The sequence below is a fragment of the Notothenia rossii genome (genome assembly GCF_949606895.1).
Source record: "Notothenia rossii genome assembly, chromosome: 2".
NCBI lineage: Eukaryota > Metazoa > Chordata > Actinopteri > Perciformes > Nototheniidae > Notothenia > Notothenia rossii.
Window position 1 is genome coordinate 3,921,916 of NC_136904.1, and position 23,742 is coordinate 3,945,657.

The 23,742-nt window shown below is 40.2% G+C and overlaps 3 protein-coding genes across 10 annotated transcripts in view; 2 read left to right on the forward strand and 1 right to left on the reverse strand.

The window, feature by feature from the left end:
* Positions 1-23,742, forward strand: part of LOC307028544 (uncharacterized protein) — a 143,189-nt gene that overhangs the window by 81,560 nt on the left and 37,887 nt on the right. The gene's annotated exons all lie outside the window — the stretch shown is intronic.
* LOC307028542 (uncharacterized protein) overlaps positions 1-23,742 on the forward strand; it is a 63,195-nt gene that overhangs the window by 29,014 nt on the left and 10,439 nt on the right. Inside the window, exons 1-2 of one of the 4 annotated variants that reach the window (XM_079663649.1) lie at positions 8,413-9,707; positions 21,472-21,531. In XM_079663649.1, coding sequence (XP_079519775.1) covers positions 9,399-9,707; positions 21,472-21,531 — 369 coding nt within the window. In that variant the 5' untranslated portion in view covers positions 8,413-9,398. Of the gene's footprint in view, positions 1-8,412; positions 9,708-15,010; positions 15,306-21,471; positions 21,532-23,742 lie in introns of those variants that run through there. The other 3 variants (XM_079663653.1, XM_079663651.1, XM_079663650.1) reach the window with 3 other exon arrangements.
* The window catches only part of LOC307028545 (uncharacterized protein), a 151,682-nt gene that overhangs the window by 8,637 nt on the left and 119,303 nt on the right, over positions 1-23,742 (reverse strand). Inside the window, exons 1-4 of one of the 4 annotated variants that reach the window (XM_079663659.1) lie at positions 10,638-11,213; positions 6,442-6,507; positions 4,810-4,875; positions 4,645-4,701 (exon numbers count right to left, since the gene is read on the reverse strand). In XM_079663659.1, coding sequence (XP_079519785.1) covers positions 4,645-4,701; positions 4,810-4,875; positions 6,442-6,474 — 156 coding nt within the window. In that variant the 5' untranslated portion in view covers positions 6,475-6,507; positions 10,638-11,213. Of the gene's footprint in view, positions 1-4,644; positions 4,702-4,809; positions 4,876-6,441; positions 6,508-10,637; positions 11,214-23,742 lie in introns of those variants that run through there. The other 3 variants (XM_079663661.1, XM_079663660.1, XM_079663662.1) reach the window with 3 other exon arrangements.

The window sequence follows — 23,742 nt, forward strand, 5'->3', positions numbered from 1 at the left end:
AGTCATTTTTACAGGACGGCAACTCCTAGGGAGAGTAGCAACAGTGCTGAAGTTTCTCCATTTATAGACAATTTGTCGTAATGTGGACTGATGAACATCAAGGCTTTTAGAGATACTTTTGTAACCCTTTCCAGCTTTATGCAAGTCAACAATTCTTAATCGTAGGTCTTCTGAGAGCTCTTTTGTGCGAGGCATGGTTAACATCTGGCAATGCTTCTTAAAAGGGAGGGAATCCTCATGACACGCATTTAAAAAATGTTATCATCCGATAAAACAGACCCGTCTCTGCCAGTCTTTTTTTTTTTTTTTTTTAATCCGATGACGTTATCAGTGATTTTAAGCTGATTAATTACCTAAATAACATCAACCATGTGGGCGGCGCCATTGAGACGAGTCACATGACTTATTTTACCGGACGTGACGTGAACTATGCGTTTGGTGTCGAGGACAAATTGACGTTTGTGCTTTGTTCATGTTGTTTACTGTAGTTACTCTCACAATTATATTTAAATATGCCTCTGTGGTGACACCATATTGGGGACCATAATTCACCTTGTTTGTGTTGTTGCTACAGGGAACCTTTTATGGGAAACACCGGTAGCGTTAGCTAGTCATTCCTGCTAGCTTGTCAATGAGAGCAGTTCATGTATTAACCTCAGAGTGTTTAATGGATAATAAAGTGTGGAAGTCCATTCTTAATACACCGCCTCCGACTCCCTTTTCACGGCACTACACCTCATTTTATCGCGAAAAATTGCCACAATTCGGATAGGAACAATCCACGGAAAGCTCGGTTCCATCTATTGCCAATGGGGAAGTACGTTCGGAGGCAGTGGCTAGCTAAATGTGCTCGGCCCGAACCGAAAGATCCACAGGCGCATGTATGCAGCGAACATTTCAAGTTTCCGGACGACTACTCTGAGAGTATGATGAAACATAAAACGGGATTTATTAAATCAACCATTACTTAATGGGGATGCAGTGGCATTATTTTAAGGTGTCCGAAAAAGACAGTAAAATAGCGGAATGCAACGTGTGCTTCGGTGAGCGGAGCGAAACACACAAGAGTTAGACCTACACTTCGCTATTTTATCTACCTCTGGAACAAGCTAAACTAGTTATAAATATATTTATTATTCACTGTCGGGTCACTCATTACTGGATCAGTGAGCTGCGTGAGATACTGACAGGCTGTCAGGAGAGGGAGAGAGAGGGGGATTCCCCTGTGTGCAATCCAAGTCGTCTGTGAACAGTTTATTTTGAAGCTCTTCAAGCTCATGACAACATATATTCATAAGAGGATTGTCCATGGCTACTCACCGATCGCAAGTACACCATTCATGTACAGGTCTCCCTACCCGAAATCAATTGCACGAGTAAAGGGATCGTCTCCAGCAAGATCACCGTGCTCACCGTGCTGTTCATCCTCATCGTCACTGTCCCTGGATTCCTGACGGTTCTGGCCACTTGGCTCGAACCTGTACGGCTGAATTCCCCCATCCAATCTCTCCACATTGCTCAAAACTTCTTCCTCGGCTGACGAGTCCGAACTCAAATACTCCGCCATGTTTTCGTCGAATGAGCTGTTCGTGTTTCATAGACTGTATATATAAAGGGTGTGTTTACAGACTGTATATATAAAGGGTGTGTTTACAAAGTGAACGCATAGATGACGTCACAACCTAGTTTTTTCGGATCACGTGACTACTGAAAATGGCAGCTGCCTGACGGAATATACAGGTTTTGATCAAAAAGAGCTATAAAATCATTATTTACCGGGGAATATCGCTGATTTCTTCAGGGTATGGTTTAAACATAATGTTTCACTAAATACTGAAGTTTTGATTAAATATCTAATGAGTGGAGCCTTCCTTTAAGAATAGCAAATTCAAAACTGGTGTGTATTTTTTATAGGGCAGGGCAGCTTTAACAAACACCTCCAATCTCGTCTCATTGATTGGACTCCAGGTTGGCTGACTCCAATTAGCTCTTGAAGAAGTCTTTAGCCTAGGGGTTCACATACTTTTTCCACCCTGGACTGTGAATGTTTACATTGGTGTGTTCAATAAAAACATGAAAACATATAATTGTTTGTATGGTATTAGTTTAAGCAGACTGTGTTTGTCTATTGGTGTGACTTAGATGAAGATCAGAACACATTTTATGACCAACTTATGCAGAAATCCAGGTAATTCCAAAGGGTTCACATACCTTTTCTTGCAACTGTATATAGGCGACTCCCCAATGTTGTCTTGTTTCTCACCTATTTGGGGCAATGAACTCTTCAGCCCAGGTAAAAATGACATGGGCTTCAAAACATGATTAAGTAAGGGTATTGTAAGGCTACTGGATTCATATGAGGACGGCAACCTAATGTCGTTTGACGAGCTGAAAACAAAGTATGACGTGCCACAGAAACACTTTTGAAGTACCTGCAAGTTAGGAGTTTTATATTGGCAAACTTAAAGGGGACCTATCATGCAAAATGCACTTTTGTACGTCTTTTATACATGAATATGTGTCCCACCAAGTGTCAGAAAACACAACCCTCTCTCTTTTAGTCCATACCCAAATCTCTAAAAACGGGGCTGCAATGGATCTGATACAGACTGATCCAGATTTGAATTATTTTCTACGTCACAAAAGTCGTGCTCCGCTTAGTGGTCAATTCTCCACCTATCAGGGGAATGAGAGGTTGGGCCACGGCCGGCCATTGCTGCTCGAAAGCGCTGGAGTACATATGCCAGGCCTGTAAGTGGTGCTGTAGTCTGCAACAAAAACAGCGATGAAGACTTCCCTCTCATGGTTGCCATGGTTGCCCTTCTGTTTATTCTCCGCTGTGGCTCTTTTTCTCCCTCCCCGAGGCAAGCGTTTGCGCCTCCTGCTGCTGTAATTCAATGCAATCCCTCCCCGTCGAGGCAAGCACTATAATTCTCTCCGGTTAGTCCATCAGCAGATGACAAACACCCACCTTTCCGCCTCTTCCAAGAAACGAGGGGACCGTGCAGCAGAGTTTCAGTTAGATTTTTTTTTGCCGGTCAACATGTCCGTTAAAGTTGAAATCTTCCGGACAAAGTTAGAAAAGTGCCGGTCAGAGGTCTTCTTTGTTATTTATTGAGCTTTAAAACAAATGAAAAATGACTCTACATAATAATATAAGAATAAAACACAGAGGACAGAGATGTCTTTTTGTCCCCCTCTTCTGACAGCCCAGCAGCTGATCTCAAAGCACACTCCCCTCTCCTGCAGGGGGGCGTGGTCAGCTGCAGCTCATTTGCTTTAAAGCTACGTCACAGAATCAGCCCCCTGCAAAAACAGCGCTGGAAAGAGCAAATAGAGCGAAATGAGGCATGGCTAAAATGCAGGATCTGTTTGGTATTTTGAAGAACAAAAAATAATATTTATATAGGTATGGCCCTACAATATATTGTTCAAATATAGCATGATGTGTCCCCTTTAAACAACTTGTTGCAACAACCTCCTACGTCCACAGTAGAGACACTGTAACAGCAAAGGACTGGTTACTCAATTTTATAACATAATGGTTGCAAACCATAAAGACAACTCAGAAAGTAAAAGACGTATTAAAGGATATTTCAGAAGATGATTGGGGTACAATTTGTTCAAAGGCACACTATTAAGACACGTCTTAGATTAACACAATATAATTGTATCACCCTTGTGATGCTTAGCAAGTTTAACCCTTACATTCCTGATCTATCTTATAGATGCAAGATCCATCAAGGTATGATCGCTTGAGGGATTGTGTAGAAGTTAAAAGATTTTGGACTTCGGTGACGAAGACTGTTCACTATTGGTTAGGGAAAGAAAAATGGTTAACCTATGCCTTCTACAAGCCAGGCGCTCAATTGCTTTGTGTTGGAAAAATGTTGGTTGCCCCTTCCTGGGCCACAGGTTAAAACATTTAACTTCCAGTCTGGCTCTTGAGAAACTCACATATATACTAAGGAAGGAAGCTTTGGAATTTTACACCATTTGGGAATTATTTTTGGAATTTATAAAAAAGTGGGGACATTGCAGAAGCGATGGAAGGTTAAAGTGAAATGACTAAACTACTACTACTACTACTACTACTACTGAGGACATTTTGAATTTGGTTAATCTATTTGGAGAATTGCTGTACTCTGCTCTGTTTGTGGGTGTGTTTTTATTGTATTTTTGTTGAAGTTGCTAATGTAATTATATTCTTGTGCTGTACTTTAAACTGATTGATAATTCTAGTATCTGCACACTTTTTAAAAAACTTTTGCATTCTTTTTTAAATCTGCCATATGTCTAATGTTGGGGAACGTTTGGTTGTGTTTGCGTAATGTGATAAATGTTAGAACATTACTAAGTAGTAATGTTTTAACTGTGACGCCCCCCTCCACACCACGTGGGGTGCCGTCGTGTGTGTGTGTTTGTGGGTGATTGCAGGTTCCTGTGCCGGATGAGCTGCACCTGCCGGATGAAGCTGCACCTGTCTGATGAGCCGCACCTGCTGGAGGAATACAAGAGGAGCCAAGCCGGACACGTCTCGCTCTCTGACTCCTCTGGGCACTCTCTCCGTGCCAGCCTCGGGGACCTGTGGCTGGTTCTTTTCACAACATTGTTATTGAGAATAACCAATTGTTATTTTCTTACCCTTCGTCTCGCCTCCCTGCTTTTTGTTGCAGCCCAGGAGCCGGGTTGTAACATAACCTATATCCAACCATCATGTGCATTAATATTGTATTTTCTAAACAGGTTGTGATCTTTCATTTGGGGACAACAGTGTTAGGAATATATTGTGATGAAGTGCACAATGACCTGAGCTCCAGGGTTCTTCTTGTTCTCCTCCATGCTGCTCTCAGTGCTCCTTCTCCGGCTGTGTCTCTGAAATAATCAACACAACTACAGCTGACACAAAACAAGACAACTCAATACAACCGACAGACACAACAAAACAAATCTACTTCTTTTCTCTGTAAACAAACTGGCTCGGACCGGTCATTAGCCTGCATGGTTTTTCATACCATTGCTACGCTGACGACACCCAATTAATTCTGTCTCTTCCCAACTCAGATACCCAGGTCGTCGCACGCATCTCTGCTTAGCAGACATCTCTCGGTGGATGTCGGCTCACCACCTCAAGCTCAAACTTGACAGGTCTGAACTGCTTTTTTTTCCGGGAAAAGATTGTCCCACTCTTGACCTAACAATCAACATCGGCACCTCTGTTGTTTCCCCGACTCAGACTGCAAGGAATCTGGGTGTGACCCTAGATAACAAACTGTCCTTCACTGCAAACATCGCTGCTACAACCCGCTGCTGCAGATACACTCTTTACAACATCAGGAGGATACGTCCCCAAATGACCCAGAAAGAGACACAACTTCTGGTCCAGGTTATCGTCATCTCACGCCTAGACTACTGCAACTCCCTCTTGGCTGGTTTACCTGCATGTGCCATCCGACCTCTGCAGCTCATCCAGAATGCAGCTGCTCGTCTGGTCTTCAACCTTCCTGCATTCTCCCACACCACGCCGCTCCTCCGCTCCCTACACTGGCTTCCGGTAACTGCTAGAATCCACTTGAAGACAATTGTACTAGCGTACCATGCTGTGAATGGATCTGGCCCTTCCTACATCCAGGACATGGTTAAACCGTACACCCCTGCACGTGCACTCCGCTTTGCATCAGCCAAACAGCTCGCTGCACCCGCACTGCGAGGGGGACCCAAGTTCCCATCAGCAGAAACTCGTGGGTTTGCTATCCTGGCTCCAAAATGGTGGAATGAGCTCCCCATTGACATCAGGACAGCAGAAAGCTTACACATCTTCTTCAAACTGAAAACTCATCTCTTTAGACTCCACTTTGAGCGATAGAATTACTAACAAAGCACTTATAAAGGACTGGCTTTTCTAAAGCCAGTTGAGTAGCACTTGAAATTTGTTGGCTCTATGAAACCTGATGTACTTATATGATTCTGTTTTCTTCAAGTTTGTGTCTTCTTGGTCGAACGCACTTATTGTAAGTCGCTTTGGATAAAAGCGTCAGCTAAATGCAATGTAAAGTAATGAGGATGTTGAAGAGCTAATTCCCAATGTGGGATCAATAACGTTTAACGTGTTAATACTTCATTGCTTGTTTGCTTTGTTCACAGCATGTAAAGCGGCTTTGGGTCCCTTGAAAGACACTATAAAAATATGATTCTGTTCTCTTCTTGGTCAAATGCACTTATTGTAAGTCGATTTGTAAAAAAGCGTCAGCTAAATGTAATGTAATGAGTACTTCTACTTTTAATCTATAAATAAATGTTTAAAAAAAATAAGAAAAACGGCAACGTTCTAATCTATATCCAACCATATTGTGCATTAATATTGTATTTTCTAAACAGGTTGTGATCTTTCATTTAGGGATAACAGTGTTAGGAATATATTGTGATGACGTGCACACTGACCTGAGCTGCAGGGGTCTTTTTGTTCTCCTCCATGCTGCTCTCGGTGCTCCTTCTCCGGCTGTGTCTCTGAAATAATCAACACAACTACAGCTGACACAAAACAAGATAACTCAACACAACCGACAGACACAACAAAACTACAGCTACTTCTTAGGTTAATAGCAGAGGCGAGAAGTAGGGTTGCAAAATTCCAGGAATTTTCAAAGATGGAAACTTTCCACGGGAATAAACAGGAATTTATGGGAATTTTCCAAATTGAAGGTTGGCTCTTCATAGGGAACTTAAACATAGTTGGGGAAAGTATATTTTAGCCTAATCTTGCCATTCAAGTAGACTTGAATATCCATGCCATAGCGCACTGCTTACTGCATGGCTATTGAGACCACACAAAGGTTCACAACAGGCTCACAAATGTGAGAGTGGAACAACTGGTTGGCATTTGGGCAAACCTATAAGGCTCTTTGAGCGTGACACAGAGCCATCCTCAACAAGGCTGGACAGTGACACTGAAAAGGAAGACTCAGAGTGTGAGGCCCAGGAAGAGCCCGTTGACTGAAAGGGTTTAGCCAAAATGCAGAGGATTGCTTGAAGGAAGATTTGCTTTTGTTTAAATGGGACTTTTTGGAGGGAGAAGGGCTCTTTTCATTTAACATTTTGAATTGGACTTTGTGAGGATCTTTGGATGGGGTGTGCATTTTTGTTCATTTTTTAATGAGTGGGGTTGGGGTGGATGAGAAACATTTAACTCAACATTCCTGTTTTCATTCTTCAATGAAAAAAATAATTTTTGAATAAAATAATTAAAACTTGTTCTGTTCTACATAGAAAAAAAATCTGTTGAAATGTCAAGTTTTTTTGTTTAATTTTGCATCGAATATTTCCAATATTCCCCAGCTTAACTTCCCATGGAAACTTTCCGCCCCTTTGCAACCTTAGCGAGAAGTAACCAAGTGATTTACTCAAGTACTGTACTCGAGTACTATTTAGAGCAGTGGATCTCAACTGGTGGGTCGCGGATGTGTGAGTGAAGAATAAAAAAGTTGGAATTCTTTTTTTGGGGGGGGGGGAAAGTCAAACTTTTATTTTGAAGGCCTGATTTTCTAACGCTGTGCATGCAATCGGTGTTGGACTGGAAGTACCATAACGGTTTTGAAAACTTCTGTCACATAGTGATCATCTTCTCAATAAAATATCTTTGCTGATGTTTTTTCAAAGCTTCTGGCCAATCAGAATCAAGATTGTTGCCGGAAGTCCCCACGGAGAATAACTTTGCGGTAGAACTCTTCTTTATACATCCATGGGTACAACTTCAGATAAAAATGAACACATAATGAAATATTATTAGGATTTGAGTCCCTGGCGGCGTAGTGTGTTACTGATGGTAGCCTTTGTTACTTTGGTCCCAGCTCTCTGCAGGTCATTGACTAGGTCCCCCCCGTGTGGTTCTGGGATTTTTGCTCACCGTTCTTGTGATAATTTTGACCCCAAAGGGTGAGATCTTGCGTGGAGCCCCAGATCGAGGGAGATTATCAGTGGTCTTGTATGTCTTCCATTTTCTAATAATTGCTCCCACAGTTGATTTCTTCACACCAAGCTGCTTACCTATTGCAGACTCAGTCTTCCCAGCCTGGTGCAGGTCTACAATTTTGTTTCTGGCGTCCTTTGACAGCTCTTTGGTCTTGGCCATAGTGGAGTTTGGAGTGTGACTGTTTGAGGTTGTGGACAGGTGTCTTTTATACTGATAACGAGTTCAAACAGGTGCCATTAATACAGTTAACAAGTGGAGGACAGAGGAGGCTCTTAAAGAAGAAGTTACAGATCTGTGAGAGCCAGAAATCTTGTTTGTTTGTAGGTGACCAAATGGTTTTCCACCATCATTTGCAAATAAAGTCTTTAAAAATCAGATGTGATTTTCTGGATTTTTTTTTTCTCATTTTGTCTCTCATAGTTGAGGTACACCTAGGATGAAAATTACAGGCCTCTCTCATCTTTTTAAGTGGGAGAACTTGCACAATTGGTGGCGGACTAAATACTTTTTTGCCCCACTGTACCTTCGAATCTACTTACAAATTAATATGGGGAACTGTCAGTTCAACCGTATTTGGTTGGAAAACATTTAATTTAGTACTTGGTTGAAACCAGTGGAGGGGAACGTGTTTGAAGCCCGCCGCACCATTTGCAAAAGAAATAAGCGTTTGTTTTGCTAATGTAGCATTAGCTAGTTGAGCGTTAGCTAGTGCAGCAGCTCCCGCAACAACACCGGGGGACATCCGGGCGACGTTTGGGTCTACGTCAACCCTAAAAGCGGAGGTGCTGTTGACGCTAAATACCGTAGCTAAATACCAATCATACAACATCAACGATGAAATAGTGTAGCCAATTTAATTTAAGGGGTAATTTCTCAAAATGTTCCCCGTGCGGTTTATTCACCATTAAAATAGCCCCACCTAAAATAATTTCCACCAGCCGCCACTGGATGTCAGTATTGTTTATGAAGCAGGGTATAGAAAGTAGATTATTGAAATGAAAATACTATTTATTTACTTTTACAAACAGTGAGCAGCTGGGCAGCATGTGTATTGCAGGACATGTGTAAGCGTCTTTGAGTTTTAGAAAAGCGCTAGGCCTAAAGGCTATAAATATAATGTATTATTAGGCCTGTGTGGTAGACATGTGTGGTTGGACTCTGTCTCACAGGAAGGTTGCAGTGTAACATCAGAGGAGACTGGGCCAATTGTACATTCTCAAACTACACCACTTAGAACTAACTAAACAATGCAGAGATTATTTTTATATAATTGTATTCAATAACCGTAAGAAATTAAACAGTATGAAGTGATTTGTAAATAGTAGGGCTGTACCCGAATATTCGACTATTTGAATATTCATTCGTTGGCCAACTATTCGGGTTTCAATTTCATTATTCGGATATTCGTTTTTTTTTTTTTTTTTTCTAAATGTATGTTATTAATAAAGGCGAATTACCATATTCTTATACTATATTTATACTTTTGAATTGCACTGTTAAAATGCGGAAATATATACAATCTCAGCCTGTGCTCCTGACATCGCGTTCACTCACAGTCACGAACGCAAACGGCACGCTTCACCTTGCTTCACCTCGTTTCACCCACAAAATGCCGAAGACTTCAGCTGTGTGGGACCATTTTAAATTGGACGACGGTAAGAAGAATATGTGCCAAATATGCGACAAGAAACTGGCCTACCACGAAGGCACAACAACTCTGAAAAGTCACCTGGATGCTGTAAGTAGTAACCTAGCTTAGCTTAGCTGTTGTCAAGTTGCCATGATGAAGCTGCTTTATCCGCCGTTTAAACAGTAACGTTACACATGATAAAAACGTGCTCTTACTTTGCTTGGAAAATAGTTGCAAGCAAGCTACAGAATTGTTTTTTTATATTAGTTTTTTAAATTTTATCCGAATAGTGAAAATAATAGGAGTAATGTGGGAACATCTGGGGCTAAGGCAATGGCATAAAGTTGAGTAGCTCAGCCTAATAATAACTTGTGTCCATAGGTGCATCCCCACGCATCCCAGCCATCAACATCCTCAACAATACAGCAGACCCTACAGTTACCCTACAGAGGACACATTTAGTTTTAATGTTTGCGAGTACTGAGACAATAAATAAATATAAATAGTATGCTCTTTCTGCGCTTCTGCTTAACAGCATGTTGTCAGGTGTCTCAGATTCGGAGCGTGTTATGAAACCTTTTATTAAAAAAAAATACAAATCTCTCCGCACCGAATATTCGCTGCTGATTACTACCGAATATCCGGAGCCCGAAAAACGGTATTCGGGACAGCCCTAGTAAATAGGAATACAAATTTGACTTAATGTTTTCATAAATATATTTTTCTCCCAGTTTGTCATGGGACTTATTTTTACCCTCTCAAAGAACCGGAATTGAGAACCGAAAATAACTGGAATCGAAAAGCAGAACCGGAATCGTTAAAATCCAAACGATACCCAACCCTATGTGTGATGCAGTAAAACCTTAAAAACCGTCAAAACCGTGGGAAAATGTAAAATACGATGGCGAAGAAGAAGATTCCAGTGGCCACAATTTGAAAAATGTATTCGGACAAGTAAATTGCCAAACTCACTTGTCCATGGACAAGTACTCTCTAAAAACGTTTTCTCACACACACAAAAACACGGATAGATGTTACCTCTCTCTCTCTCCTCTTCGTCCTGGTTCTTCAGTCTTTCTTCTCCTTGATAAAACACTGCCGTTAAACACACTAATCTCCCTTGAATGCCTTTACTTATGTTTACCGATCAGCAACGTGGTATAAAAAGCTACGAACAAAGAACGGGAGGCAACAAAAACACGGTTTAACGTATAAATCACCCTCCAAGGATAAACTAAGTCTTTGTATGTGTTTTAAAAGTCTCTTAAACACATTACATTCGGTATAAAATCTGCGTAAACATCTGTTAGTAACGTCTAGCTTCTGAGGACCGGAAGCTAGAAACGGACCACGGCAATGCATCATCTTCCTCTTCTTCTTTCGTGTTTATTGGCGGTTGGCAAACCAACTTGTAGGTGCATTACCGCCACCAACTGGACTGGAGTGTGGACAAGAGACTAAGCAGAAAACAATAAACAAAAGAAACAAAACAAAGAACCAAAACTCTAGATTATTTTAAATTTATCCATTTCTCTTAGAAACTTAATAATCTCACAATATATATTGCCTGATGTTTTCCCTAACAGTCCTGATAGCGACAAGTCATGGAATTTTGCTTTCTTCAGTGTCTGGAAAAACACATTTCTCTGAGTACTATATTTCCTGCAAAGCAGTAAAACATGCTCAACAGTTTCTGGCTGGCTACAGTGTATACACTTTCCGGTTGGATGCTTTCCTATTATACTTAATGTATGATCAGGGTCGGCTCCAGAACAAATCGAATGGGGGGGCAATCATTTACCACGGGGGGGAACACACATGCTGTAAAGTCTCTTGTCTCTCCCACAAACAGCACTGCACGCTTCATTAAGCCAATTCTCTCTCTCTCTCTCTCTCTCTCTCTCTCTCTGTCTCTCTCTCTCTCTCTCTCTCTCTCTCTCTCTCTCTCTCTCTCTCTCTCTCACACACACACACACCTGAAAGTGTGTTATGTAGCACCCTCTGTTGTTGTTACCTATTTCCGCCAGCGGTTCATATTGACCCCACCCCTTTTCACATAAACATTACGTGTTGCTATAGCAACGCCTTTTGTCTACTGCGGTTCCCACTACTGACTGGAGTGAATGAGTGCGCTCCCGCTCACCGGAGACTGCTCGCGCTGCGCTCCGCAGCAAACAGCTGTGGGGCGATTTGAAAGTACGTTATGCTGGCCGGGGTGTCTAAATAATGCTTCCGGGCCAGCGGGCCATTTATAATGTCGAGCCGTTCATATGAACAGCTGAGACTCCACAGATCAGGTCAGAGGGCCTGGCGATCCAGTAGCAAAACAAACATCCAGTAGGCTATTAACCTTACTGTTTTTACTAACAGTAACCAACTAATAATTTTCATAAAGTGCATATTTATTCCAAAGTCACAATATATATATCCTTCCAGTAATAAAACGTAATGCACAATGCAATGGTACACAGTATCCAAAGTCTTTAGGCTCTGGTTAGAGGCATTCATGTAAAGCAGATCGCCAGAATCCAATACTGGTAAAAACGTTACAGAGATCAAATGTTTCCTTGTCTGAAAGGAGAAACCTAATTTTGAAACAACATTTTCAGTGTGTGACTTGAAAAATAAGTTCTGATCAATAATAAAACCTAAATATTTGTATGTAGTGACCCTTTCAATGTCAATGTCAGTCCCTTGAACAGTACAAATGTTGGGGAGAAAATAAGTTAACTTTTTGCCATTTGAAAATATAATGAGTTTGGATTTGTCTGCATTTAATACTAACTTGAGTTGAGATAAATTAGATGGAATAACATCATTGCTCTATAGAGGAGGATGAACAATAAATAACAGTATCATCTGCATAAAAATGGAAAGCAGCCTTTGATAAATTATTACAGAGATTATTTACATATATGGTGAAATTATTGGTCGGGTTCCATCTACTTTCAGTGTGTAAAAGGAGTCTCCTATTTCCTCCACGATAGCGTCAGTCACCACATTGCTGAGTGTACTTATGAGTTCATTTTGCATTTCGTGACAAGTGTAAGTGGCGTTTCGAGGGATTGATTTCACTACATCAGCCAATTTGGGGTCTTTTTTTATCGTATAGTTCAGCAGGGAGAGGAAAAGGCCACGTTGGTCTGCGTTAACAAGTGTAGAAATCTCCTTTCCAGTGCTGGCACGCCTCTCTCGCTCCTTCCACATTGCATAGCAAGAGAGATGCTCCTTTGAATTTGCATGTTTCTGAAATCCCTTGTCTCTCTCCACCGCATTTTTCCAGTTACGGAAGCCAACAGACATAAATGCATCCATTCTCCAGGTTTTGCTAGACTGCCGACAGCAGAAACAAAATGCAGCATCGGCCTTGACACTGTATTCAAGCCAGTCTCGGTTGTGATACCAAGCAGAGACAAACGAACGCCTCCTGCCAGTGAGGATGCTGTAAGGGTACTGTTTTAAGAAGATTTGTTTGGGCTGATCAGTTCCAATATCATCTATGGGTTGTTGAATTCCAGCGCTAACGTTAGCTGCAGCAGGTGGATGGGCTTGGCTAGCAGGTTGGCTGGTCGAAGAGCACGGCTCCAGCTCTTCAGAGGTGGTGCCGCCGGCGATGCTGGAGATGGGTGCATTATTCCCTTCGTTTTCAGGAGGTGGAGGAGTTGGAGGAGGCCGTGTAGCAGCTGCACCTTGCAGCCATTTACGTATATCCATTACTTTATTACTGTCCGACAGTCCGAGCATTAGCTTCGTCTGACTGACTTGCTAATTATGCGCGCATTTTTTGAATTAATAACAACAAATCAAAGGCCGGGGTCATTGGTCAAGAAACACACCAATTACCAGTGAGCACACCTCAGGCTGTGTTTTTTATTTATATTCTTTATTTCTGATTTATTTCACACAAAAAAGATTTAGTGGAAACGTTTTCACTTATAATATGATAAAAAAATAAAAATAAAAAAACGGCAAAGTGGCAGGGCTTGCCTGGCCTGGCAGGGGGGGCACAGTGACTCATTTGGGGGGGCATGGCCCGCGAATGCCCACCCATGACGCCGACCCTGGTACAGCCGTACTCAACAGGTGGGAGTAGGCCTCCGCAGATCGCAGACAACTAAAACTACTACTTGTATAAGCAGGGATGGCTAAATGTTTATAAGCAGGAGACCTAGATGCTAACAGATACCAGATGCTAACAGGTAGTGCGAGCCTGTAGAAATTGTGACTGCTTCACGCGAGTGCCAGTATATCAACATCCATACTGCACCATTGCTGGTATGATAACAACCTGGTACTAAGCACACAGGCATCTTGTTAAAGTTATCTTATCTTAGCCATCGCCATATAGATAGATTATATCTATATGGCGCTGATCTTAGCTATCACTTAGTGGAGGAAAACAGTTATGACATCACTTACGCGACTGGGATTTGTAGTCTTTCTAGTTGCGTATTTTTCATAGTCTTATATTTCAACAGTTTTACGACAAACTGTGACTTTTCTGACATGGAAATGATTTTTTAAGATTGACAAACATCATATGTGTAATTCATGGCACAATTCAAATGGGATCGAAAGATACGTTTTCTCTCTTCATTGCTTCAATGTGTTGAATTATGAATTGTAATATATGAATTTGTTTATTTAATACTCTTATACTAATCACTTCCTTTATTCCCGTAATAAAAGGGACATGCGCAATAAAACGTGTCACTTCCGGTTGGAGCAAAGCCGACGGTGTATGTGTGTATTTTTTCCTCTGTCACGTTAAACTATGCTCACGGTATTCCTGCCCTAAGATCATGGCATCGTTAACACAATGCATAATTTTTCCGAAATAAGGTCCAATGGACTGGAAGTAGATGGGCGTGACTTCGCCACTCTATAGGACACGGCTGGCTTGAGCGATCCACTTGATAACCCGCGTCGTAGTACAGTTTAGCGAGAGCGCTTATGTTTTGGATTAGGCCAACCGGCTAACTCAAACATATCCAGGTTAGGTTGAACCAGCTTCGTAGTACAGGCCTCTGGAGTAAATTCACAAGCTACCCTGCAGTTGGCTATACAAAGTCATTAAAACTAGCTTCACCTTTACCAGCTTTGATAACACTTTAATGATCAATAATTATATCAAAACCTTTATAATGGAAAACAAATGTATGATCACAAACAAAAACATTTCCCCAACGTTTAAAATCTGCCATACCAGTCCCATATTATTATTATTATTATTATTATTATTATTATTATTATTATTATTATTATTATTATTATTATTATTATTATTATTATCATTATTATTATTATTGTCGTAATTCATATTTATTTAATACCGTTTTTCACCACAGGGAGGCAGTGAATTTATGTTTAAAAGAAAAACTAAAATCCCATGATCCATTGCGGCGGACCGTTTCTAGCTTCCGGTCCTCAGAAGCTAGAAGCTAGAAGTTGCTAAGACGTTGACGCAGATTTTATACCGAATAATGTGTATGTAAAGCACATACAAAGACTTAGTTTATCCTTGGAGGGTGATTTATCCGTTAAACCGTGTTTGTGTTGCCTCCCGTTCGTTGTTCGTAGCTTTTTAAACCACGTTGCTCATTGGTAAACACAAGTAAAGGCATTAAACGGAGATTAGCGTGTTTAACGGCAGTGTTTTATCGAGGAGAAAAAAGACTGAAGAACCACGACGAAGAGGAGAGAGAGGTAACATCCATCCGTGTGTGTCTAGTTTGAATGACTTTGTATACTGCAGGGTAGCTTTGAATTTACTGAATTTACTCCAGAGGCCTGGGGGCAGTGGTGTAGTCTACTTTTTTGTAGTGGGCATACTGTCATAATTGTATTCATCCATCCTAGAGCGACATATCGCGGAGCGACACCTGTCTCGAAGCAACACCTCATGAACACCATCACACTCACTAATGCATAGACTAGTCATGTGTTATCAACATGTCAATGTATTATAAGCATTTTTATGTGACTTTTAACTGCCAGTGACATTAACAATAAAAAAATAAAAGAATGAACAATGATGGAAAAAGTCCATATATCTTCTAGGGTTGAACAATTAATCGACATTTTTATCAAAATCTCAATATGGCCTACTGCAATTTTCAAGTAATATACAATAAATATGCATGCTACAGATGTCCTGGCCCACACATCATATTCTACACTTAAAAAAACATCTTTGTTTCGCATAGATCTGCACAAATGTCACACAATAATCATTTTAAAAATATTTTTCAATGCATTAGATATTTATTCGAACTTGTTCAGCCCTATTATCTTCCATAAATCATTGTCAAACTATGTACTGTATCAGCTTAAATGAACAAGCAAACATCCTTGAAGTGCTACAAGACAAATTAGCTTTAAACAAGAAACAAATTAACAAATAAGCTTCACCTCAATAAATGAGGGTTGAAAAAGCACTCAACATGTCCATACTGGGTTCACTGTGTTAGTCCACAAGCCCTGTATGTAGCCTCGTCAATGAGAACAGACAACTTGCTTGAAGACGTCACAATACTGTGAACTATTTTTTTCTGCATCTCTTTTGCTATGTTCTCCAATTTTTGTGGAACTGTACCTTGAGTGTAGACTAGTGCCCATGTCGGCACCATTTTTTTCCTTAAACTCAATGAGACTATCATGGTCAATAAAAGGTTGGTTCATCTTCGCAAGATAGTATGCTGTTCTGAATACAGAATCTGTCTCTGCAAACACAGTCTCTGACACAGCTCTCACCAAATTTCCAACTAAATCCTGTCCACCCTTCTCCGTGAGCTCCTGGGCTATTTTGTGTGCTCTGGACGTCTCATGTCGTCTAATCTTGTTTCTCAAAGAGGCCAGAGATGTTGACAGGGCTCTCGACTAACTTTTTTCACCATCCTCCCGGAACCGTCCCGAAATACAATCTAAGCCGTCCCGAAATTAATGTGGACCGTCCCGAATTTAAAATATTAGTTTTTCTACTACTTATCATTAGTTAAAATCATTCAAAGTGACCTTTAACATAAATAAAACATCATACAAATCATTAGATGATAATTCATCAACCTTTTTATTTGAGTAAATCAGTCAATCACATGACAAAGGCCAAATATATTTAAACAAACACACAAACGAGAAAATTACTAATATTGAATCAAATCAAGTCCCATCCAATTAACAAAAAAAATCCAACACTCTGTCCTGAAGACAGAACCCAGAGTAACCACTAACCAGGAGGACAGTCTGTAACACAGTCAGGAGACCTTTACAAACTGCCCCGCCCCCTCGCACACAGACGGGAGAGAGAGATCTCGTCTGGATTGGAAAGCTCGAAAATACATCATAGACGCATGTTGTAGTCTTATTGCATATTAGAAACGGAGTTGGATAAACTAAAACTGCGATATAATGTTTATGTAGCAATACTACATACGACATATATTTTTTAAATGTCTCCAGTACCGATAAAAAGTCAGATAACGTCGGAGCTTACCGTTACCACTGTCTTTAATAATTCCGGCCCGGGCGGAGCCCGTTTAATACCGGGGCTCGGTACCCATCCATACATGGGGAGAGGCGCAGCATATTGCTAAGGACTAAATACGATGGAGGGTTCTCATCTCAGCCTTATTACCCATAGGGGATGAAGAGGAGTAAGTAAATAAAGAGGCCGGGGCTCCAGGGTCTGGTTCTGCTGTGCGTTTTTGTGATGTAAAGGTAAAACATTTCAGAATTCCTCCACGGGATACCATTGTCATTTTACATCACTCAACCCGCGAAATACACACACTCAGTACATAACCTACTGTAGATAGACCCGCGAATTTGCGGGCCAGGAATTCGCGGGCACAGCCAGCTGTGCGGCTGGCTGACAGCACATGGACACAGTTTACGTATGTGTGTGTGTGTGTGTTTGTGTGTCTGTCTCTGTGTGTGTGAGTGTGTGTGTGTGTGTGTGTGTGTGTGTGTGTCTTTTGCGGGTTGCTAAATGTTTTGTGTGTTTATGTTGACAAGGAGGTTTAATAATTGTGTGCTACACACAACGTGCAGTCGATTTCATTTTCATCGCCGTTTGTAGTAGAGTTAGCAGGGTATTTTTATTTTAACTCTCGTCCCAAATTCGTCCCAAAATTATTTTTTATCCTCCCTGACACTATTTTTTTTGGCCCCGGGACGACGGGAGGTCCTTAAGCTCGAGCCCTGGATGTTGATCTGCTTGAATCTGCAGGACTGGATCTTAAAGTGCACCCACTCCTCAGCCATAGACACTCGTTGTTCTGTGAGGACACCTGTTGATTTTGTAGCGCTGCAAAGAGCACAACCTGGAAATAAACAAAACCATGACTAATTAGCATATTACAAGTTTTTACCAATAACATCTGCAGAAAAGAGCCAAGATTTACTCAAAAGTATTTAATAAACTGCTTACAATATTTACATCATGGCTAACAAATGCATGAAAATCAGATAAAAGGAGAAAAATGTTCCACTTTTCAATAGCTAATTATTTGACAACTACTGATAACTAACATATAGTAATATAATGGTGCAAATGTTTTAAATGCACTTTTAACATGACCATGAATTAACTCTCATTTGCATAGTCATTGACTTTATGCATTTCTGTTGTTTAGATCAGCTTTCCTTTGCATGTGTGCTGACATTTACCTAACTTTCTGTCCCTACACTCTAACCAAGGATGCCTGTTCTTAAATTCCCTAGCCTGACTTTCAGTCAACAACGCTGGCCAGGAGCTCTCATCTGTGTCCAATGACACAAGGAGATAATATAAACATTGTGTTCTGTTTATGACTACACACACACACACACACACACACACACACACACACACACACACACACACACACACACACACACACACACACAGCTACACACACACAAAGCTACACATGCAGTATATCGCTCCCTTTCTCTTCCATTGATCCACCACACTAACGTTGATCAAGTTAGCTACGAAGTTAGCTAGTTAGCTACAGTTACGTTAATGATAACCATGCTAATTTCACTTACCGGGTAAATTTGCGGTAGCGCTGGGCTCGTTCTCTGTCACCTTTAGGACAGCCGCCTGACCTGGCTCTTCTTCTGTAGTGGTAATAGGGGAAAACTTCGGAAAACATTGAAATATTGTCGTCTGTTTTCGTTTCATGTTTGCTTCCTGTTTAGCGCTCTGCAAACTTGAATGGTGGACGGATCAAATTCTGATAACGTTAGAGAAACGCGGGGTTTGTCAGAGCCGAACAAAGTGTGTTGCTGTTGCTTAGCAACAGGCCACAGGCGACGGAAGCCCCAGACGTCCAAAAGTATTAACACAGAAGAGGCGAAAGCGTGAAAGCACAGTCACAAAATGATGTTGTTACGTATCATCGCTCATTTTTAAGAGGGTATACGGAAATCACTGGTATTTTCTATTGGGTATACGGCGTATACCAGCGTATCACGTAGACTACACCACTGCCTGGGGGGTATACGAAGCAGGATTTTCGCTTAGCCAGCTAACTTCAGGCAAAACTTAGGGTTTCTGGTCCTACGAAGCTGGTTCTCTTTTTAGCAGGCTAGATCTCCATGGTAACTTAGGCTGTGTGGCTAACCCTGTCGGGACCAGGGGGGTATACTACGAAGCAGGATTTTTGTTTAGCAAGATAACTTCTGGGATTTCCGGTAGGGATGCACCGAATATTCGGCCACCGAAAATTAGAATGTCAGAGAACAGGGTTACGTTGATCATACTCCGCATATTTGTCCGGGTGTTTTGATTTCAAGTGGTGGAGTAATCCCGAAGTGGTGAAAGTCTTTGCAGTTACACCCCCTTGGCTTTGTTCTGAATGCACTTTGTTGTAGTTATCCTACAGAGAAAAGAAAATGCACTTGACTTGGAATTAATGTACTGTGTGCATTCAAAAGTGCTGAATAAATGTTTTATGGACCCATAATAGTGATTATTATTTAAGTTAAGTTAAGTTTTGCTATAATCATGTCTTTTTCCATAATCAGGTAGCTGAACAACATTGTTAAAAAATGTATACATTATATATATATATTTCTATTAATCATTTTCGGCATTTGGTTTTCGGCCAACTGTTTCCTATTTTCGGTATCGGTTTCGGCCAAGAATTTCCCATTCGGTGCACCCCTAATTTCCCCCCCAATTTTCCCTAATACTACGAAGCTCGTTCACTTTTTAGCGGGCTAGATCTCCATGGTGACTTATCCTGGAACCTAGTCTGTGCTCCGAAGCAGGATAGGTTCCAGGATAAGAGATCAACTCAGCGAAAGCACCACGCCTGCTGACCAATCAGAGCTCAGTGTGCGGAGGAAATACAGTTTAAACTGCCGATGCAGGAAAAACGGCCGGCCGAAATCACCGACTGTGTGAACGTGAAAATGAATAGAACATCACCTCCCATCTTCAGAGCAATCTGACTATTATAACTATACTATTATGTTAAGAAAGCTTAATTAAATATCTGCCACAACATAAGTAACCGGATCAAAGTAACATTACGTTGCCTACAGTCCGCGGCACTGTGAGTGCAGACTTCGATGTGTCCCATTATCATTCATATCACATCATATCACATCATAATGTATCATATATTTCCTTATCTGAGTCAGCTGAGCCGTATCTGGCTGTGCAACACACACAGTGTCACATACATTTCCCGGAACCTATTGCGATAAACGATAATATTGTCGGCCCCGTTGTATGACCATATTAGACCACTGACTTAATGATAATATATAATAATAATAATAATAATAATAATTCAAGTACATCCTTTGAAACAGAACTTTTTATTGAACATTCAACATTGCACATGAAATGTGAAATAATATTCAAATATATAAATTATATATAATAAATAAAACAAATAAATTAAATTATAAAACATATATTAAATCCCACACAACCAAAACAATAAATTAAATAGACTCAGGCTGGAAAACGCTCTCTCTTTGGGCTTACATTTGTCTCATAAGTATTTGTGTGAACATAACAATTATTTGTGTGTAAACATGTTATTTGTAAATGTAAAACACCATCCACAAATGCATTTGAAAGATTTGAAAACTCACAAATAAATTTGCAAATGTAAAACGGATCTGCAAATACGCAAAATATTTTCACAAATAAAAAAAGTCTGTGAATACTATAATTAATTTACAAATAAACGAAAGGAATTTGTGAATATCTCTTTAACATTGACAACTTTCGATCAGGCATTTGTGAATCCATGTGGCCGCGCGTTGTGTCTGCCGGCCAGGCGCGCTGTGAGGGGCAGGGCTCCCACACAGCCAGGTCAGGAAACTCCGCGTGCAGCAGTGTAGCAGCCAAATTAATAATATAGAGACTTTGTATGTACATTGGACTGTTGTGAAAATATTTTTGCGTGTTTGCAGATCCGTTTTACATTTCCACATTTATTAGTGAGTTTACAAATCTTTTAAATGCATTTGTGGATGGTGTTTTACATTTACAAATCACATATTTACACAAAAATTATTTTTATGTTCACAAACATGAGACCAATTTAAGCCCATATCTCTCTCTCTCTCAAATATATGTATTAATAAAAACAATATCTGTGAATACTATCATTAATTTACAAATAAACAAAAGGAATTTGTGAATATCTCTTTAACATTGACAACTTTCGATCAGACATTTGTGAATCCATTTTGTATTTGTCAACCAAAAATGCGCTTGTGGATCTCAAATCTCTGCTTGTGGACTTAGTTACTTCTCGCCTCTGCTATTAACCTAAGAAATAGCTGTAGATTTGTTTTGTTGTGTCTGTCGGTTGTGTTGAGTTATCTTGTTTTGTGTCAGCTGTAGTTGTGTTGATTATTTCAGAGACGGAGAAGGAGCACTGAGAGCAGCATGGAGGAGAACAAAAAGACCCCTGGAGCTCAGGTCAGTGTGCACTTCCTCACAATATATTCCTAACACTGTTATCCCCAAATGAAAGATCACAACCTGTTTAGAAAATACAATATTAATGCACTGTATGGTTAGATATAGATTGATCACATTACGCAAACACAACCGAACATTCCCCAACATTAGACATATGGCAGATTCAAAAATAATGCAAAAAAAAGTGTGCAGATACTAGAATCATCAGTTTAAAGTACAGACCTAGAATATATTACATTAGCAAATTCAACAAAAATACATTAAAAGCACATCCACAAACAGAGCAGAGTACAGCTTACAATTCTTCAAATAGATTAACCATATTCAAAATGTCCTCAGTAGTAGTAGTAGTAGTAATAGTAGTAGTAGTAGTAGTAGTTTAGTCTTTTCACTTTAACCTTCCATCACTTCTGCAATGTCCCCACTTTTTTTATAAATTCCAAAAATAATTCCCAAATGGTGTAAAATTCCGAAGCTTTCTTCCTTAGTATATATGTGAGTTTCTCAAGAGCCAGACTCAAATTTAAATTGCTTAAATGCTTAAAATACAAAGTTTAGGGCTTAAACCAAGGTATATATTTATAAGGTAAATACAACAGAGAGAGTCTAAGTCTCGGCTTCCTGTTATTCCAAATAAATTTAGAAAGCAGCTTTCTTACTTTAGAGAAAAATGGAGGAGGAGGTGCTAGTGGCATTGATTGAAAAATATATAAACATTTTGGCAATATACTCATCTTATTTATATTAATTATTTCCACTAAGGACAAGGAAATGTTGTCCACCTAGTGGAATCTTCTGACGCTTAAGCTAACAAGGGTTAGTAATTAGATGCACTGAGAATGTCTATCTTTGGTGTCATTTTAATTTCGAGATAAGCAAAACCGTCTATGGCATTTACAAATGCGAAAGATAATTTTGGATTTCTTCCCTCCTGTTCATTGAGAAACATAATAGAGAATTTATCTTTGTTCACCTTAAAACCAGAGATTTTACCAAATTGATTGATTACTTTTAAGAGGGATTTTGCAAGACCTGATCAAAACACTATGGCATCATCTGCATACAATGCTATATGATGCTCTAGGTGCCCTGTCTTAATACCATAAATCAAATGGTGTTATTGTATGGTTATTGCAAACGGCTCCATATAATAGCTATCACAACATTTAGAGGTGAAATATGAGATCCTTGTCTCGTGCCGCGAAAGAGTATAAACGGTTGTGAAATACAATTATTGGTTAATACTACTGCGGACGAATCAAAAAATATAATTTTAATCCATTTAAGAAAGTAGTCATCAAGACCAAAGCACTTAAGCACTTCTAGCAGATCTGGCCATTCGACTCTATCAAACGCCTTTTCTGCATCGAGTGACCAAATGGCCTTGTCCGGGGTTCCTTCACGAAACGTAACCCTTCTTACATTATGGAATCCCTGAGGATTTTTAACAAAGCTGATTTAATCTGCGTGTATCATCTGTGCCAGGAATCTCTCCAGTCCCATAGCCAAGGCTTTAGCAATGATCTTTGCGTCAGAGTTCAAAATTGGAATTGGTCTGTTAGAGCCACATTCGGATGATGATTTACCTGGCTTTAAAATAAGAGTTATTAAGGCACTTTGTAGCAAAGGGGGGAGTCTGCCCTGCTCGAATGATTCCATGCATACATGTTTAACAATGGGCTATCAATTTTGCATTGAAAAATGTATACATGTAAATTGGGATCCCGTCAGGTCCTGAGGCCTTACCACCTTTCATGTTGAGAATGGCATTGGAAATATCTTCAAAGTTCAGCTCCCTATTCATTGCGAGTTTTGTTTCTACATAAATATTGGGAAAAGACAGCCCATCTAGGAAAGTGTTTTGACTTACCGAATTCAATGGATAATCAGATTGATAAAGCCTCTTATAGAACGAAACAAAGGCCTGATTAATTTCCAATGGATCTTATTAACGTAATGTAGCTTTCGGTTTGGGCAAACTACGTGCACATCACTCTCAACCCTCAATGATAATGCTTAGGTGGATTTTTAGGAACTTCCCCTCAATTGGATTGGCTCTAACGGTTAAAAAGAGGTTTGAATAACCAACATTGACCTATGGGCTCCAGAGATACGGCAAATATACCAAGAGGTGTTTTTTTTTCTTTCTAAACCTCTCTTAAAAAGGTCAAATTTCACTTGTTTTGCATCAATCTTGAGACAGGGTAC